This window comes from Jaculus jaculus, chromosome 7 (genome assembly GCF_020740685.1).
Source record: "Jaculus jaculus isolate mJacJac1 chromosome 7, mJacJac1.mat.Y.cur, whole genome shotgun sequence".
Classification (NCBI taxonomy): domain Eukaryota; kingdom Metazoa; phylum Chordata; class Mammalia; order Rodentia; family Dipodidae; genus Jaculus; species Jaculus jaculus.
In genome coordinates this window covers 128,661,136-128,678,671 of record NC_059108.1, presented here as the reverse complement: position 1 = coordinate 128,678,671, position 17,536 = coordinate 128,661,136, and the positions used below count along the sequence as shown (strand labels likewise).

General features: G+C 48.6%; 1 protein-coding gene across 3 annotated transcripts in view; it reads right to left on the bottom strand.

The window, feature by feature from the left end:
* Ttc7b (tetratricopeptide repeat domain 7B) overlaps positions 1-17,536 on the bottom strand; it is a 245,655-nt gene that overhangs the window by 210,686 nt on the left and 17,433 nt on the right. For 2 of the 3 annotated variants that reach the window (XM_045155047.1, XM_045155048.1), the window contains exons 2-3: positions 7,874-8,028; positions 3,322-3,490 (exon numbers count right to left, since the gene is read on the bottom strand). In XM_045155047.1, coding sequence (XP_045010982.1) covers positions 3,322-3,490; positions 7,874-8,028 — 324 coding nt within the window. Of the gene's footprint in view, positions 1-3,321; positions 3,491-7,873; positions 8,029-17,536 lie in introns of those variants that run through there. The other variant, XM_045155049.1, reaches the window with a different exon arrangement.

Below are 17,536 nucleotides of genomic sequence, written 5' to 3'. Positions count from 1 at the left end.
ATCCCCGAGAGAAGTAAACTGAATTGTGCACCCTCAGGGAAAGCAGGCTATGCCAGACGCCATGATGTTATTAGGTCAGCAGGGTTACAGGTGAACCCCATAGTTGCCAGGGAAGGCCTCTGAGTGACTAATAAGTGCTCGGTGTTACCTATATGCATGGAAAACACATCTGACCATGACAGGCTAGGAGTGATGGCTTCCAGGACAGCTCAAATCACACAATGGGCATCTGGACAGAAGTCCATACACAAGAATATTACATGTGCACCTGAGCAGCAATGGCCAGAAGAGCTGATGTGTTCAGTGGGTTTTTCCGGGCTCTGCTTAGAAGCCTGGTCAAGTTAGCTTCCAGGTTGTAAGGGAACATTGATGTGACCCTAGTGCAGAGTTCTGAATGTAAAATGTCCCTTTCTAGGCTCATGTGTTTGAACACTTACTCTCCAGGAGGTGGTGCTGGTTGGGAAGGTTGTAGAACCTTTAGGAGGTGGAGTTGTGCTGGAGGAAATGGGCCTTTGGGGGCGGGCCTTGTGGTTTCATAGCCTGGTCTCACTTCCTATTTGCAACCTGCTTCCTCACTATGGTCTTAATGTGATGAGCTGGCCTGCCACTCCTGCTGCTGTGCCTTCTGATTGAAGGACAGACTGAAGAACTCCATCAGCAGAAACAAACTCTTCCTTCCTTAAGCTGCTTCTTTCATCTCTGCATTTGAGATGATAGTAGTCAACTAGAAGTGTTAGGAACATCAGCCAAAAATCCAACCCTGTCTTAGGAGCCCACAGGGCAGCAGAACATGACTTTTGCACACAATCATTCATTGACTTCCTGGCAAGAGGTAACTCTTGAAAAGTCTCTAGAATTATGATGAGGAAGCAGAGTTAAGACCAAGGGGCTTTGAAGCTCCCTAGAGAAATGGCCTGCCTTTGAACATCTCTGAATCAGGCTGGCAAATTCTCCGTCGTTACTTCACCTTCAGTGCCCCCTCCTTACTCTCTACCAAACACTTCTCCTTTAAGCTAACATTTACATCATGCTGTGTGCCAAGTAACACTACAAGAATTTTAGATATGCTATCTTAGGTACTCCTTATAACCTACTGAGACCTTGACGAATGAGAAACAGGTATAGGAGGTACAAAGCCATACAGAGACACACAGCTGGCATGTGATGGAGTAGGAGCCGGCCCAGGCAACTGGCACAGAGTTGGCACTCATGACCATCACTCTACCCGGCCTCTCACAAGCCAACCAGGCTCTCAGGGACCTGGGTCGTCCATGACTACTGCCACGTCCATTAGGCAAAGTGATTGTTCCCTTCTCTATACACACAGGACTCCGCACGTGCTTGCAGAAGTCAGAAACTAGCTAGAGCCATGTGACTCGTGATGTCTCATGTCTTATGGTTAAGTGACCACTTATTACCCAGGGCCAGGCTTGAGGACAGCAAGACTGAGCTGGCAGTGCCACCTACAGACAGTCAGCCTTCACTCTTCCATCTCAAGACTGATAGAAAACCTGAGCCCATGGGATGGAGAGATGGCTTAGCGGTTAAGGTACCTGCCTGCAAGGCCTAAGGATGCAGGTTTGATTCCCTAGTGCCCATGTAAAGCCAGATGTACAAGACGACACATGCATCTAGAGTTCATTTAAAGTAGCTAGAGGCCCTGGCACAGCCATTTTGTCTGTATCTGTCTCTGTCTCTTTTTCTCTGTTAAATAAATAAATAAATAAAACGCATATTAAAAAAGAAAGAAAGAAAACCTGAGCCCTGTCGCTAAGCAGGCCCAGAGTGACCTCCTACCCCTAACTAACAAGCCAGCTCCTGTCCACAGTCCACCATGCCCCAGATCAATCAGTTGACTGGAAACTGCCAAATGATGTTTTTCTCATTCCAGGATATTATTCCTGGCCTGAAAGGATACGCACACGCATGCATGCATGCACACACAGCTCCTGGCAGCCTAAGTCCCATGAGCAGGCTGGGAGCAGTAGGGAGGGAAGAGGGCAGCTGTGGCTTAGTCCCCAGAACCCCTCACATATCAAACAGATGTAAACAGAGGCAGATGCTCCCAGAACCCTGGGGACAGCCTGAAAGGAACATGCCCATTAAGCTGCCCAAGTGTCCTGTCAAGAGCAATGGCATCTTTTCCTAGCCCAGAGAGACACTGAGATTAATTAGATGAACCTGACAGTCCTGGAGGCTCCCCAGGGGACTGGATGAATACATCAGGCCTGTCAAAAAGCTCTGAACCAGTGTGCCTTGGGCCGGACTTTCTTCCATGCTACACAGGATGACAGAGTCAGGCAGGCAGGACCACCTGCAGCTCCACATCTCTGCAACACCCAAGCAGCCAGCTCACTACCCCTGTGCCAGCCACAGTCAGTCACAATGGGTGCCTGGGACATCAGGTGGCAGGAAGCAGAGGAGCCTTGCCATGGCCTTGGGATGTCCAGTTCTAAGTGTCTTCCTGGGGAGCCTGCCTGGCTCTGCTGGCCAACAGAAGCTTCACGTGCCTGCTCTGTCCCTGGCTGTTAGTGTCTGCTGCTTGAGTGGGCACTTTAATATATCATTGATTGAGCACTGAGTCCATACCAGCTTCCAAATTAAGGGCTCTCCACACATTATTGGACTTCATCCTCCTAACAGTGGAATGACACAGCTATAACAGAGGAGAGATGGGCAGTGTGACATGTGTCAGATGGTGTGCACGCCTGCTTCCACCTTCTTCCCAAAGGACTGCATCCTCACCCACTGTACTGCAAGCTCCTCCACAGCACTAGAGATGTTTACACTTTCCTATTCCCCAGAATAGGGACTCTGCAGAGGATTGTCATGTGATGGCCACCGATAAACCAACTGGCCTTAATGAACACAGAGGTGGCACTAATGAATAAACATGGTTGGCCATATGGCCAAGTGACCATATGATAGGATTCCCTTCCTAGGCCACACAGTTATATAACTACCAAAAAAAAACCCATCCCTTTGATTGAACATTAATTATCAAGCAACTTAATTATCAAATGCACTCGGGAAGCAGAGGTAGGAGGATCGCCGTGAGTTCGAGGCCACCCTGAGACTCCATAGTGAATTTCAGGTCAGCCTGTGCTAGAATGAGACCCTACCTCGAAAAACCAAGCAAAAAAAAAAAAAAAAAAGGTGGCTCTAAGAAGACAAATGGTTAAATGGTTTCTGGGCTTTAAATTAACCAGAATGTGCAGTGAGACTGAACCCAGGTGGCCTTGCTGAGAAAAGCCAAGTTACTCACCATCCGAGGGCACCTGAGTCAAACAGGGGGTTGAGGGGGAGACACCCAGGCCTCACCTTTGGTAGCATAGGCTTCGGCAAGCATCCGCAACCTGTAGGGAGGAACGGCTGTCAACGGCACGTCATCGAGTCCCACCCGGGCATAAATGTTCAATGCTTCCTTATAATCTCCTTCCACATAATTCAACTTGGCCATGATCAGATTGGATTCTTGTAGGAATTCTGACTAGAAGGAAAAGGAGAGAGAAATACATATATACATATATGCATCCACATTTTTTACAGCATGATGTGTAATGTTCCCTCAGGCCTAGCCATCTGCTACAGGAAAGCTCTACAGCTCCCCCACAAGCAAACTTGTATACAAATGTTCATACAAAAAGTGCAAGCTATCCACATGTCTATCAAACTGTAATCTAGCTATAAAGTGGAATATTATTAGTCGGTCAAAGTTTAAAAATGAATCACTGAAACATACCACAACATGAACTCCCAAAACATAACAAGTAAACAAAGCCAGGCACAAAAGGCCACACAATGTAGTGACCCCATTGATATAAGATGTCCACAATAGTCAAACCCACAGTAATTAAGACAATTAGGGTGTGCCTGAGGCTACAGGCCAGGGAGTATGAGGTGACTGCTAATGGTTATGGACTTTCTTTTTGAGATAATGGAAACATTGCTAAGATTGACCATGGTGATGGTTGTACAACTTCATGAATTTATGTAAGGCCACTCAACTATGCACTTTCAATGACTAGATGGTATAGTATGTGACCTATACCTTACTAAGGCTGTTATAGGAAAGCAAAACAAAATAACACTTGTAGCTGACCTTGGGCCCTGGGCTGGGCTGGATAAAGGAGGGAAGGAATGACAGTGTCATACAGGAGGACATAAGCACTGTCCCAAGAGGGAGCCAGTAAACATCCTGACATCCCATGGGTCCTGCCTGAGGCACTGGAGCTACACCACAAGACTGGAACCCAGGGCTGGAGAGATGGCTTAGTGGTTAAGGCACTTGCCTGAGAAGCCTAAGGACCCAGGTTCAATTCTCCAGAACCCATATAAGCTAGATGCAACATGGAGTTTGTTTACAATGGCTAGAGGCCCTGGCATGCCCATTCTCTCATATATATATGTATATATGTGTGTATGTGTGTGTGTGTGTGTGTGTGTATGCATATATATATATATATATATATATATATATATATACACACACATGTATATGTGTGTGTGTGCATGTGTGTGTGTGTGTGTGTGTGTGTGTGTGTGTGTGTGTGTGTAAAAAGGCCCTGTCCTCAAGCACAGCCACCCAAGGCTAAAATTTCCCTCCAAGCAGAAGCCCATATAGCATGTAGCTATGATGGACTGAAAAGTAAGGCGTGCAGACCACGCAGAGTGCAGTAGGGCGGCTGGGGAGCTGGCGTCAAGCATTCCTGGAAGGCAGCAGAGACACTGGGAAGATAAACGACAAGCACTGAAGACAGCAAAAGGGTGAGGAGCAGCCACAGGGCAGGACCTGCGTGAGAAATCAGAACGAGGTTTGCAGACAGAGACCAGAGCAGATGTAGGAAGGCAAGAACACTTTTACAAAAGCCCCCACCCCAGGGGTTCCCACAACCCCAAGCAGCAGGCAGGTTGAGCACTTGGGAAAGGTTTCCCAGACGATTCAGTGGCCCTTGCCCCTTCCCCAAGCCTCTGGGGGTCCTGTTGAATGGAGAAGGTAAAAGAACCCAGAAATGGATAGAGTGAAGGCTGCCCACTGTGAACGTTTTTGCTGCCACTGAGTTGTGCACCTAAAAATTGTGACAAGGGAAATAATTTTATGATATACACTTTTACCACACAAAAAAATAGGGTTTGTTTTGTTTGTTGTAAGGTAGAACACTTCAGAGCATGTAGGAGCTGGGAGGCTCCAAGGAGACCCTCATCCAAGCTGACCTGGAACTCACTCTGTAGTCCCAGGCTGGCTTTGAACTTGTGGCATTTCTCCTACTTTGCCTCCCAAGTGCTGGGGTTAAAGGTGTATGCCACCAAGACCAGCTAGGGAAAAAAAAATAGTTTTGAAAAATAAAGGAAATTGAAGGGCCAGATGGAAAACCAGCTTGAAGTAAACAAGTCCAGAGACACAGGATGGAGAGTGTGGAAGGGCCTTGCTGTGTGAGTCCATCCACATCCACGATATTGTAGAGAGACGAAAGAGTTTGGCCAAGGCCAAAGCCATTCAGCTGCCCAGCCAGAGAAAGAACAGCCCCAACACAGAGCTGAGGCTGCCTTGCTCATGATAAACATGATTTTCTTGTGCTAACTCAGAAGCCAGGTCCTCCCCTCACCCCACATTGCTGGCTACCCCTGAGCTTTCCAGCCTCAAGTCACTGGAGAAAGCAGGCAGACAATAAAGGAAGTAAGTTCCATGACAGCCAGCATGCCTGGGAAACACAACCAAGCAAAAGCCGGGCGCTCTGAAACACTCCCTATAATGTGGAAGTTGAAAAACCCCTCGATGGAAGCAATAACAGATGGCACATGTCTGGTGTGGCAGTTTTAAGAACCTCAGAACCGTTCTAGGCTGCAAAGGCCTCCAGCTGAAAAGCATGAAATGCAGAAAGGTTAAGGAACTTTCCAGGATCAGACCTTATAACCCAGAACTGGGGCTCAAACTCTGGAATCCTTACTCGAAATTCAATGCTCTTAGCACCACACCCGACTGTGGAGAAGCAAGAGCACAGATTACTGAGGCCAATGGCTGAGTTTTCAAGGCAGAAGGTTGGGAAGAGAAATGATCTAGGTGTCTGCCCTTAATAGCTTCACACCTGGAGGCAACAGTAGGTCTGACTGGCTATCACTGTGAGTGAGCTCTGACTTCTCCTGCTGACCAAGACCTACCATCAGGGTCACCAGAAGTCCCCGTGGGTAATAAAAGATGATGTGTGGACATCCGTGTCCCAACTGTGAGCAAAGGGGACAGCCTGGGCCAAAGGAAGAAATGGAGTAGAAAAGCAAAGACCAGTTCTGAAAGTCCAATGTGGCGGCAATGCTGGGTCACTGGGGCTTCCCGTGTGACAGTGCAGCCCATGAGTCAGCTGCGAGAGCTGTGTCCAGGCCAGCATGCACAGAGACTGTCCATTTCTGAAAGGCAGCTGTCTGTCCCGGCTTCCAGAAGCCTGCTACTGACAACTGGCAGACTACTCCTGCCATCACTTAACTGCACAGGGCCAAGGAGGTGGTCAGAGGACAAGAGGAAGAACAGTTCCGAGCATGCAGGGGCTGGCAGGATCCAAGGAGACCCTCACCAAAACCCCACCCCAGAACTAGAGAAACTGACATCCTGGCACCACACAAGTCTGCAGTGGGCACAAGTGCCCGATACAGATGCAGAAGGTAAAGCCAAAGAAAATGTGACTTTTTGGCTCACAAGGAAGTGGGACACACACACACACACACACACACACACACACACACGAAGAAAGTAAAGGTCCAAAAGCAACTCCAAAGGACTCTGCAACAGGAGGAGAGGAAAATGAAGGCAACACATTGGTTGAAAAGACAAAGAAGTTAGCACTTCAAAAGTTCTCCAAGAACTGGGTGCGATGGCACACGCCTTTAATCCCAGGACTTGGGAGGCAGAGGAAGGAGGATCACTGTGAGTTCAAGGTCACCCTGAGACTACTACCTGAATTCCAGGTCAGTCTGGGCCAGAGTGAGACCCTACCCCCAGAAACAAATAACAAACAAAAGAGTTCTCCAAATACTTTGTCCTCAATGGAAAGCATGCTGGACAGAAGAGAGCCCAAAGAAGATGAGTGAGACAAGGCTGGGGTGCCATCAACTATCTTAGCCAGGGTGACCTCAGCAAACAGGAGGCACTGGACTTCTGGGGTGACCTGTGTCTGGAATAGGAAATGTGAGCTGCGAGGGTCGGGAAGGGGTGGAGAGAACAAGGAAAGACAGCCCTTGCAAAAGACAAAGGGAGTACCATAGGGTCACATGAGGCCCAGGAGAAGCCTGAGAAAGGGAAGGGAGTTAAGCAGAAATGGAGAGCAGAAAACAGACCAGAAAGAGGGGCAGCATCCTGGATGGCTGGGGCCAGAAGGTGAGGGGCCTTGCCCAGGCTAGGAGAGGCTCCTTGTTTCTTCCTACTCTGAGGTGGTGCCAGGCCTCTTGGCACCAGCACTGGGCCACAGAAGCCTGTGACATTGACAAGTCACATGATTTCAGCAGGAGGCTACATATCAGTGGCACTCCTGACTACTGACTACTGTCACTCTTTTCCAGAGTAGGGCAAAGTGCCTTGTGGAGCTCTGGGCCATATGAGAGGCTGGGGAGAGAGTACCCTTGTCCAGAAGGATGGAGTGCTACAGACTCTCATCGGAAAACCCCACTGGGCTGAAGCCCCACAGATGGTGAGCAGCCTGTGGGGGTGCACAGACTGCTCAAGGAGCATTCCTACTGAAAAACACAAGCCCAGCACCCAGCAACATGCACAGAGACTCCAGATATGCCCCAGCTCATCTGGCACCCTTTCCAACCCTACACCATTCCCAGGAGGTGACGCTGGTATCCCCCATCATCCCCTCTGCACCCCAGAGGTCCTTCATACCTTGAGGTTCCCTCGATCCAAGGCAGCAGTCAGATGCTTGCGCACCTCAGTTAGCTGAGGCCTGGGGCCCCGAGGACTGGCTCCCTGCCGCAGGGGCTTCTCCTTCAAGTGCTGCTCCAGCTTCGACTCCCCAAGGAGGAGCTCGGCCATGTCATCTACAAAACAAAGTGAAGTAATGAACGGGAGCAAGCAATGATCTATGTGTTGGAAAATTCCAAGGACCGCAGGACAAAGCTCGAGGCCCAGCAAGGCCCTCCTGGAACCATGTAACCTAAGAGTGTGTCTACATAGGTACCACATTTGAGGACCCTGTTCAACAGCAAGGAAGGTCCCAGGGTGGTTCAAGTGCACAGTCATTGCTCTGCACATACTCACTGACTCCACAAAGACAGGTCACATAAACATGGACAAAGTTCAAACTCAGTGGTGAGAAAACAAAGCCAGCTTTGATGGTGAGACATAGTATGATCTTATGAAATAACAACAAAGTCCAGTGAGGGCTGGAGAGATGGCTCAGTGTGTGGTGGTTTGATTCAGGTGTCCCCATAAACTTAGGTGTTCTGGATGCTAGGTTCTCAGCAGATGGAGATTTAGGGATTAATGCCTCCTGGAGGCAGTCTATTGTTGGGGGCAGGCTTATGGGTGTTATAGCCAGTGCTCCTTGCCAGTGTTTGGCACACTCTCCTGTTCCTGTTGTCCACCTGATGTTGGCCAGGGGGTGATGGCCACCCTCTGCTCATGCCATTGTTTTCCCCTGCCATCATGGAGCTCCTCCCCCTGAATCTGTAAGCCAAAATAAACCTCTTTTTCCCATAAGCTGCTCTTGGTTGGGTGATTTCTGCCAACAATGTGAACCTGACCACAACAGTAAAGTGGTACCAAGGAGTGGAATTTCTGCTAGACACCCGATTGTGTAGCTTTGGCCTTTTGGAGATGATTTTCAAGAGGAATGTGTAAGGATTTGAAACCTTAGCCTAAGAGATGCTTTGCAGTGCTGTAAATACAGCTTGATGGACTATTCTGGTCAGAGTTGAAAGACCTTAATGCAGTAAGAACTATGGGCAGTAAGGTTTGGCTTATGATGTGAGGAAGAGCTTTGCTTGGACTGGGCTAAAAGCAGTTTGTGTGAGAGGCTTGCTGTTATGGCCATGTCCTAAGAAGTTGTGCAGGGTTGGATTGCATAGAAATGGACTAGTGTGAGCAGAGGGATATGGCACAGAGAAAAAAATAAATCTTTGGGCCCAAACTGCTGCCTGTTCACTTGCAATTGTTTGAGAGATTACAACCATTGAGATTGGGCCAGTTGACCTGAACTGGGGCAACAGGAAGAATAATGTAGACTTCTTTGAAGGGGCCTGAGTGTTCAAGGAGTATCCTGTTCTTCAAAGTCTGCTTTATTCCCCCTTGGATTAACAAATTGGCACCCTACCTGGTATTGTGGAGTATAAGAAATATAGGAAAGAGACGGTCATTAAGTATGGAAATGGCCATGGGCAGTGTGAAGCAGAATTGCTGGATGCCTGCATGGAGACCCCATGGGGGCCATGAGGATGAACCGTGGATTGCAGTGGAGACCCAGTGGAGATGCTGGGACCATGAGATGGCTGCCAAGGACAGCTGCTGGCCCCATATGAAGTTTTCCAGGACTCTGAGTAGCCGAGCTGGAGGGGTGGAACTGTGGAGCTCCAGAGACTTGTTGCTAGTTAAAATTATCAGACTTGGAGACTTGTCACTGACTAGAGTTGTTGGACTTGGAGTTACAGAGTTTCATGTTTGCCCTGGTTGTTTAAATCTTGTATTGCTTGAATATTTCTTTGCTATGCCCAATGCCATCTTTTCTAGTGTATTTATTCTGTGCCATTATGGGTTTGGGAGTGGGCGTTGTATTATGGTTCAGTTAAAAAACCTTGAATATGCTGGGTGTGGTGGTGCATGCCTTTAATCCCAGCACTTGGGAGGCAGAAGTAGAAGGATTGCCATGAGTTTGAGGCCACCCTGAGAATACAGAGTGAATTCTAGGTCAGCCTGGGCTAGAGTGAGCCCTGCCTTGAAAAACCGAAAGGGGTGCTGGAGAGATGGCTTAGCGGTTAAGCGCTTGCCTGTGAAGCCTAAGGACCCCAGTTCGAGGCTTGGTTCCCCAGGACCCACGTTAGCCAGATGCACAAGAGGGCGCACGTGTCTGGAGTTCATTTGCAGTGGCTGGAAGCCCTGGCACTCCCATTCTCAATCTCTCTCTCTCTCTCTCTCTCTGTCTCTTTCTCTCTCTCTCTGTCACTCTCAAATAAATAAATAAAAAGAAATTTTAAAAAAAAAAAAGGAAGAAAAACCGAAGGGGGGGAAACACCTTGGATTATGGGATGTTTGAACATCATTGCAATTGATAAAAACTATGGGGACTCTTAAAGTCATACTGAATGCACTGTATTTTATATCATGTATGGGTATCAGTTTATGGGTACCAGGGGCAGAATATGGTGCTTTGATTCAGGTGTCCCCCATAAACTTAGGTATTCTGAATGCTAATCTCTTCAGCTGATGACAATTAGAAATTAAAGCCTCCTGGAGGTGGTGTACTGTTGGGGACAGGTTTGACGGTGTTATAGACAGCTTCCCATGCCAGTGTTTGGCACACTCTCCTGTTGCTGTTGTCCACCTGATGTTGGCCAGGGGGAGATGTCCAACCCCTGCTCATGCCACTGTTTTCCCTGCCATCCTAGAGCATCCCCTTGAGTCTATAAGTCAAAATAAACCCTTTTTCCCCAAACGCTGCTCTTGGTTAGGTGATTTCTGCCAGCAATACCAATCTGACCACAACAGTGGTTAAAGGCACTTGTTTACAAAGCCTGATGACCCTGGTTCAATTTCCTAGTACCCAAGTAAAGCCAGATGCACAAAGCGGCATGTGCATCTGGAGTCTGTTTGCAATGGTAGGAGACCCTCCCATGCCCATTCATTGTCTAATAAATAAATATTTACCAAAAAAAAAAAGTGTGAGGCATTTCCAAGAGGGGCCGTGAAATTTCCTGGCTCCTCCATGGTTTACTGAGAGTATCAAACCATCATTTATAGAACGGGAGGCTCACTACCACCTAATGTAGACTGACACTTTCCCAGAGGGAATGCTGCCACCCTTGTGAGAAGCATGTCTGCCATGGAAGACAGCAGAAAGACCACCAGCAGAATGAGGGAAGGGCACACTCTGTAGTGTGAGTGCAGAGGTGCCTGGAAGCAGAAGGCTAAGCCCAGGACTAGGCCGGAGCCTCAAGCTAGGATAAGAAGCGGAAACACAGGAAGACAGCCAGAGCCCTCGGCATGGGGAGCAGGCCCGGCAGCGTCTCAACCTGAGCTTGCTGGCTCCCAAGCACGGACATACTTGGGTATGATGCCACAAGGCACAGCTGGCCTCTCCTGCCTGCCTCATGCCCAGGCCAATCCACCCTGCTGTCCAGGAACCACGAGCGCCCTGTCCTAGGTGTTGCTTTGTCTGCCTGTGCCCTCTAACTGTAAGGGACAGGTCTACAAGAAGGGCTGTGTCAGTCCTTCCTGAATCCCGGGCTGAACACTGTTTCTGGCGTAGAGTCGGTGCCCAGTGTGCAGTGAACAAATTCACCGAAAGCCAAGGCTCTGGACCCCATCCTCCAGGGTCAGGCCTGCCACTGCCTGGGCGAGTCCAGCACCTCTTCCTACACAGCTAGAATTCCCACACGGCTGCCCAGCCAAAGCTCACCCTAGCCAGGTTTCCTGGTGGTAGGTACTATTGGTGATGCCGTCATGATCACTGGAGCCAAGCAGGGATGAATCTATGCTAAGGGGCAATAACAGCGCAGCCGTCTCACCCCACCAGACGGATGCAAGTGAGGGTGGCAGAGCAGCACTGCGCCCAGCACCCAGGAGTTGCCAGCAAGCCCCACAAGCTGATGATCAGTTATTATGCACAGCCAACATTAACTTCTCTTGTTCTTTCTGAAGTCACTGTTCTCCTGACCTTTATTATAGCAGCCAAACTGGGGTCCTACCCAGACCTGCCAGAGCAGGAACAGGCTTCCAGAGAGGCACTGTCTGAACACACCTTAAAAATACAAGGCCAGAACTCACTGGCTTCCAAATGGAATCCTGCAGAACCCAACTGAGACCCTTCAGTTGCACTGCTTACCGCCTTTTTTTGCTTTCTTTGATTTTTAAAAATATTTTATTTATTTACTCTGCAAATAGACTCCAAATACATGCTCCACCTTGTGCACCTGACTTATGTGGTACTGGGGAATTGAACCTGGGTCCTTAGGCTTTGTAAGCAACTGCCTTAATTGCTGAGCCATCTCTACAAGACCTAGTTTACCACTTTTACATCCTAGGTGTACAATTTTTTTAATATTTTATTTTTAATTATTTACTTGAGAAAAAGAAGCAGATGGCAGCGGGGGAGAGAGAGAAAGGGAAAGAGAATGGACAAGCCAGGTCCTCTAGCCACTACAGTCAAATTCCAGACACTTGTGCCACTTTGTACATCTGGCTTACATGGGTCCTGGGGAATTGAACCTGGGTCCTTTGGTTTAGCAGGTAAGCCTATTAGTAGCTAAGCCACCTCTCCAGTCCTTTTGTCCTGTTTAAAAATACTTTATTCTTATTTATTTCAGAGAGAGAAAAAGAGGCAGATAGAGAGAACAAAATTTTTATTTACACAAAAGATCTGACAGCTAAAGATAAGTATAAAAACTATCTACAGCATACTCTGGAGGATTTCTATCTCCTGAGGCTGGGGGAGGCCCTGGAGTCTGAGTGCCAAGACAGCTCTAGCATAAACACCTGTGGTAGAAATGACTACATGCAAAGAAAGGGGTTTCCCTCAGCATGTAGAGCCAGTCTCATCTTCCATGAGGTCCCAGCCTCTCAGGACCACTCAATACAATGTGAGCTCTGAGGCAGGTGTGCATATTACAGGGAGGCTGGTGGGGAGACAAAGCTTCCACCAAAATGTGATGGGCACTTGTTTACAAGGTAGGAAATGCAGTCCAGGCAGAAGGAACAGAACACACAAAGTAGCTTCCGAGAGCCAAACCCAGGAGCACCAGGCAAATGGGGAGAGCTGGAGGTTACTTGCCAGAGGTCCCGAAGCAAGGATTAGCTCCTTGACTCCAGAAGGAGCTGCATGGTGGGCAAAAAGCTGACCACCTAACTTGAATTTCAGCTGACTGCAAAGCTATTTTTGAACTTTCTTAAGTGTCCAGACTCCAATTAATTTGCTAAGCAAATTATGTTTTCTTTGTTCTCTTACAAAAATAGCAGTTTCTGCCACTCGCTCTCCTACCCAGAAGAGCTGAGAATCAAAGACATCATCAAGAGCGCTTGCCAAGATGTCACTCAGAGAACTATAAGACTCAGTCCTAATGATGGAGGGAGGGGCTGTGGGTGGGCACTCGCTCTCTCTCCCTCTCTCTGTGTACTTGTCAGAACTCTGTAAGTCCCCAGTTCAAATCCACTAGCAAGAAGGGAGATAGACATCACCGAACAAGCGTACTCCCTGCAATGTGTCCAGCTGCATGCTGGGACGGTGAGGCAGGAGGGAAGAAAGGTAACCGCGTGAACATTAATTCCAGATGGATTAAAGCATTATGTATGAAACAAGAGAACTCAAGTGTGAGGATGGGCTTTCCTACCCACACGGATGGAACAGGAGGGACAGCATTTCCCTGAATCAACCACAGAAACAAGACAGATGATGGGGGAAACAGTGTTTGTGAGCTTGGACTTCCAGCAACACAGAACAGAAGAGAGCCAGTTGACAGACAGGAGAGCCCTGTGGCTGCCTTAAGTTTCCACTTGTGACCCAGTAACAGGAACCTATCAGAACTCTTCACACAAGAGCCTTCCACTGAGCATCTTCCAGCTCTCCTGTGCCCACCCACTCACTGGGGGCACAGGGAGCAAATGTCCCAAAAACTGGGCCAGCCGTGTGGTTCTGGGATGAAGCCCAGGAAGCACCGGGTGGAAGACTGAGCAGCCTGGGACCTGGACTGCGGGTCCCTCACTTATTAGCTGCGTGGCACTGGGCAAGCCCCTTCAGCTCTCCAGGCCTCAGTGTCTTCATGTGGCAAGTGTGACACGGTATGTGATACATGTAGCATGAACCAGGTGCTGAAGTGAACATCAGCTCCTGTATGATACTTTACTCCTTGCAGGACCCACTCCTCCCACAATGCTTACGTCGGACACTGTGGGTCTACAAAGTTCTGTGAGACACACGGTCTGTGCTGCAATGTCACAGAAGGAAGTGACTAGCAGGCGCTGCTTACTAAGGCTCGAGACAATATGGAGCTCTTACTAAGCACAAAGCTAAGTTCACATAATCCTGACAGTTCTGAAAACATCATAGGATGCTGAGACTCCTGGGTGCAGAGCACCAGGTGCAAGAAGGGAAGGGACACGCCCAAGGTCTCCCAGTCCTTGGAGCAGCAATCGCAAGCTGGGCAGTCCCCGTATGCCATCTCTCCAACATGCCAGGCACAAAGAATGCGGACCAGGACAGCTGTAAGTGCTCCACTTCCCTCCCAAGCTACACAATCCTACTGCCGTGGGCCTGGGCAGGTAGTTTTGCAGTGCCTGCTCTGCTCCACCTGCAAGGGCTCCCCAGGGACCGAGTTGGAGGGACATGTGGTGCCCAGGCTGGCTTTGCCTTCTCAGTGCACTTTTCTGCTGTAAGTGGGGCTGTACAAACCAATCTCTGTGACTTGCTCAGAGCTGAAGTCAGAGGCAAAAGGAGACCACTAGACCACTAGTCAGGGTCCTGGGTGCTCTGGCTCAGCTCTCGCCAGACAACCCAGGAGCCCCAAGGCTCAGTGCCTGGACACCTGGCCTCCTGGGTCCCCCAGGGGGCGTGGGGCTGTGGCGCCCTCGGCACAGACACCCCCAGGCAGACTCAGTACCCAGCATGCAGACTTCTACCCAACACGCGAAGAAGACCCCAGGCTCTTCCCTGTCCCCGCTGCCAACACAAACACCTCCACCACGCAGTCCACGAGGCATTAGATCTATGCTAACCATTCTTGGGCGGCTGCAACCCAAGAAGGAAACACAAGCCCCTATCCAAGCAGAGCCGGCTCCTTGGCATCCCCTTTGTCACGCAGCAAAGACACCATGTTCTCCATTCCTCAAGAGTTACACGGAGTCCACTGCCGCACTTATTTGGCTTTTTGTCAGTGACGGATAGCAGTATTTTCAGTCCTTATGAGTCTCCTGACCCCAAAGAGTGATGCTAAAAACAGAGACTGGTCATACAGCAGGACTATAAGTCACCAAGAGTGTGTCCACGGAGAATCTAGCAATTTCTATACAACAGTTCATACACCTATACCATCTAACCAGACATTCCACTTACAGGAGCCAACCCTTGCACCTTGTGCCCAAGTCCATAGTAAAGGGACACTTAGAGCACACAGTCCTACTGGTGAAGAAAAGGACTAAAAACAACCTACAGGGTCCTTGACGGAGACCTGCACAATTAAGATACGCCCATGAACCGGGCGTGGTGGTGCACACCTTTAATCCCAGCACTTGGGAAGCAGAGGCAGGATAATCACCATGAGTTCAAGGCCACCCTGAGACTATATAGTGAATTCCAGGTCAGTCTGGGCTGAAGTAAGACCCTACCTCAAAAAAAAAAAAAAAAAAAGGAGATGCCCATGTGATGGGCCACAGTGAATCCATCACGTGGCTGGAAGAACTGAGGCTCAGCTCTGGGATAGCCTGACGACGACAGCCGAGTCTCCACGCTTCCTAATGCGGTACGCTGTGCGGTCTTGCCCAACTCTGAGCTGGTGTGACCAGCAGGACAGTGGCTCAGAAAAGGGCTAATTCATTTCCTTTTCCTTCCTACTCTCTGTGGCCACCAAGAGGACATGCTTGGGCCTGTGTGGATTGTCCCAAGCCAGACCACCGAGGATGAAAGGCCACATGAAGTACGGGGGGTGGGGGGGGGCGTCTCAGGCATGAGTGGCAAAGTCACCAGGCTAGGCCCCATGGCCCCAGAAGCCTGTGCGAGTCCTGGCAAGCCCAGAAACCTGAAAATTAATGGGAGGTGGCTGATGTCAGGACTGAATTTTTGACTGGTTTGGTAATAAGCAATAGCTAATAATCTCAATGATGAAAGGTGAAGAAAGCAAGACACAAAAGAGGGTGGGTATTAGGTAAACAGTAAGAACATACTTGCATAGGAGTTCACACATGGACAGAGTGCTTTTGAGAAGACCCCTGCAAAGCCCTCAGCGTGGCTGTCAGTAAGAGGACAGACAGCAAGAGAAGAAAGTTATTTTATACTTCAAAAGGTCCCTAATTTACAGTCATTTAACTTTACAGTGGTATAAAAATGAGATGCAGTCAATAGAAACCCCTATTTCAAAAGCCTGAATTTCAGATGGCTATAGTGGTACATGGCTTTAACCACACACAGCACATGGGAAGCTGAGGTAGGATGATTGTTGAGTTCCAGGCCAGCCTAGCTAGAATGAGACTCTGCTTCAGAAAAAAAAAAAAAAAGATATACATTGTGAATTTTATCTTTTTCTAGGCTACTGATAATATGATATGAGACTCCATGGCACTACTTGGATTGCTCCCAGTCAGCCATGCAACTACATGTATATACATATGTATGTATGTATGTATGTACGTACGTACATATGTATAGTGATTTTGCCTAAGTATAAGCTAATCTAAGTGTTCTTAGCACGTTTAAGGTAAAGGCTAAGCTACAATTCTAAAAGTATTTTCAGCTGTGATGGTTAATCCTCACTCTCACCTTGACTGAATTTAAAAATCACCCCAGAGACATACCTGTGGGTATGAGGGTATCTCAAAAATAAGAAAGGTTGACTGAGGAAGGAAGACCCACTGTGCATGTAGATGGTACCATCCCATGAGCTGAGGTTCTGGACTGAATAAAAAGGAGAAATGGAGAGCTGGAGAATTGGCTTGCAGCCTGAGACTAGGTAGTAAATCCTAGGTCAGCCTAGGCTAGAGTGAGACCTTACCTCAAAAATATAAAAATAAATAAATAAAATAGGAGCTGGACGTGGTGGTGCATGCCTTTAATCATAACACTTGGGAGGGCAGAAGTAGGAGGATCACCATGAGTTCAAGATCACCCTGAGACTACATAATAGATTCCAGGTCAGCCTGGGTAGAGTGAGACACTACCTCAAAAAAAAAAAGGAGAACTGCAGAGAAAGTCAGCTGAGCACCAACCTTCTCTCTCTGCTTCCTGACCCCCAGACATGAGCAAGCTCCCACTGCTATGCCTCCTCAGCTGAGCCCCAGTATTCCTCTCATTCATGAGCAAGCTCCCATGCCACAGCCATGAGCCACCATGATGGACTGTATCTCCTTAAGCCATGAGTCAAAATAAATCCTTTCTTCAATTGTTTCTTGTCACATATTTGGTTGTAACCAATGAGAAAATAACTAATGCAATGGGTTAATTCAGACATAACATTATCTTAAGTGCTGTACGACGTAGCCCTCCAAGAAAAACAACTTCTGCCATCTTTATCAGAAGGAGCTGCAGTCAACCACTCAGGAAACTCTGAAGCTTGGGCCTGTTCACACTCTCCCACAGAGGGAAGAGGTCTCAGGCAGCCCCTGAGCCAGCTGTGTCCAGTGCCAAAAAGGGGG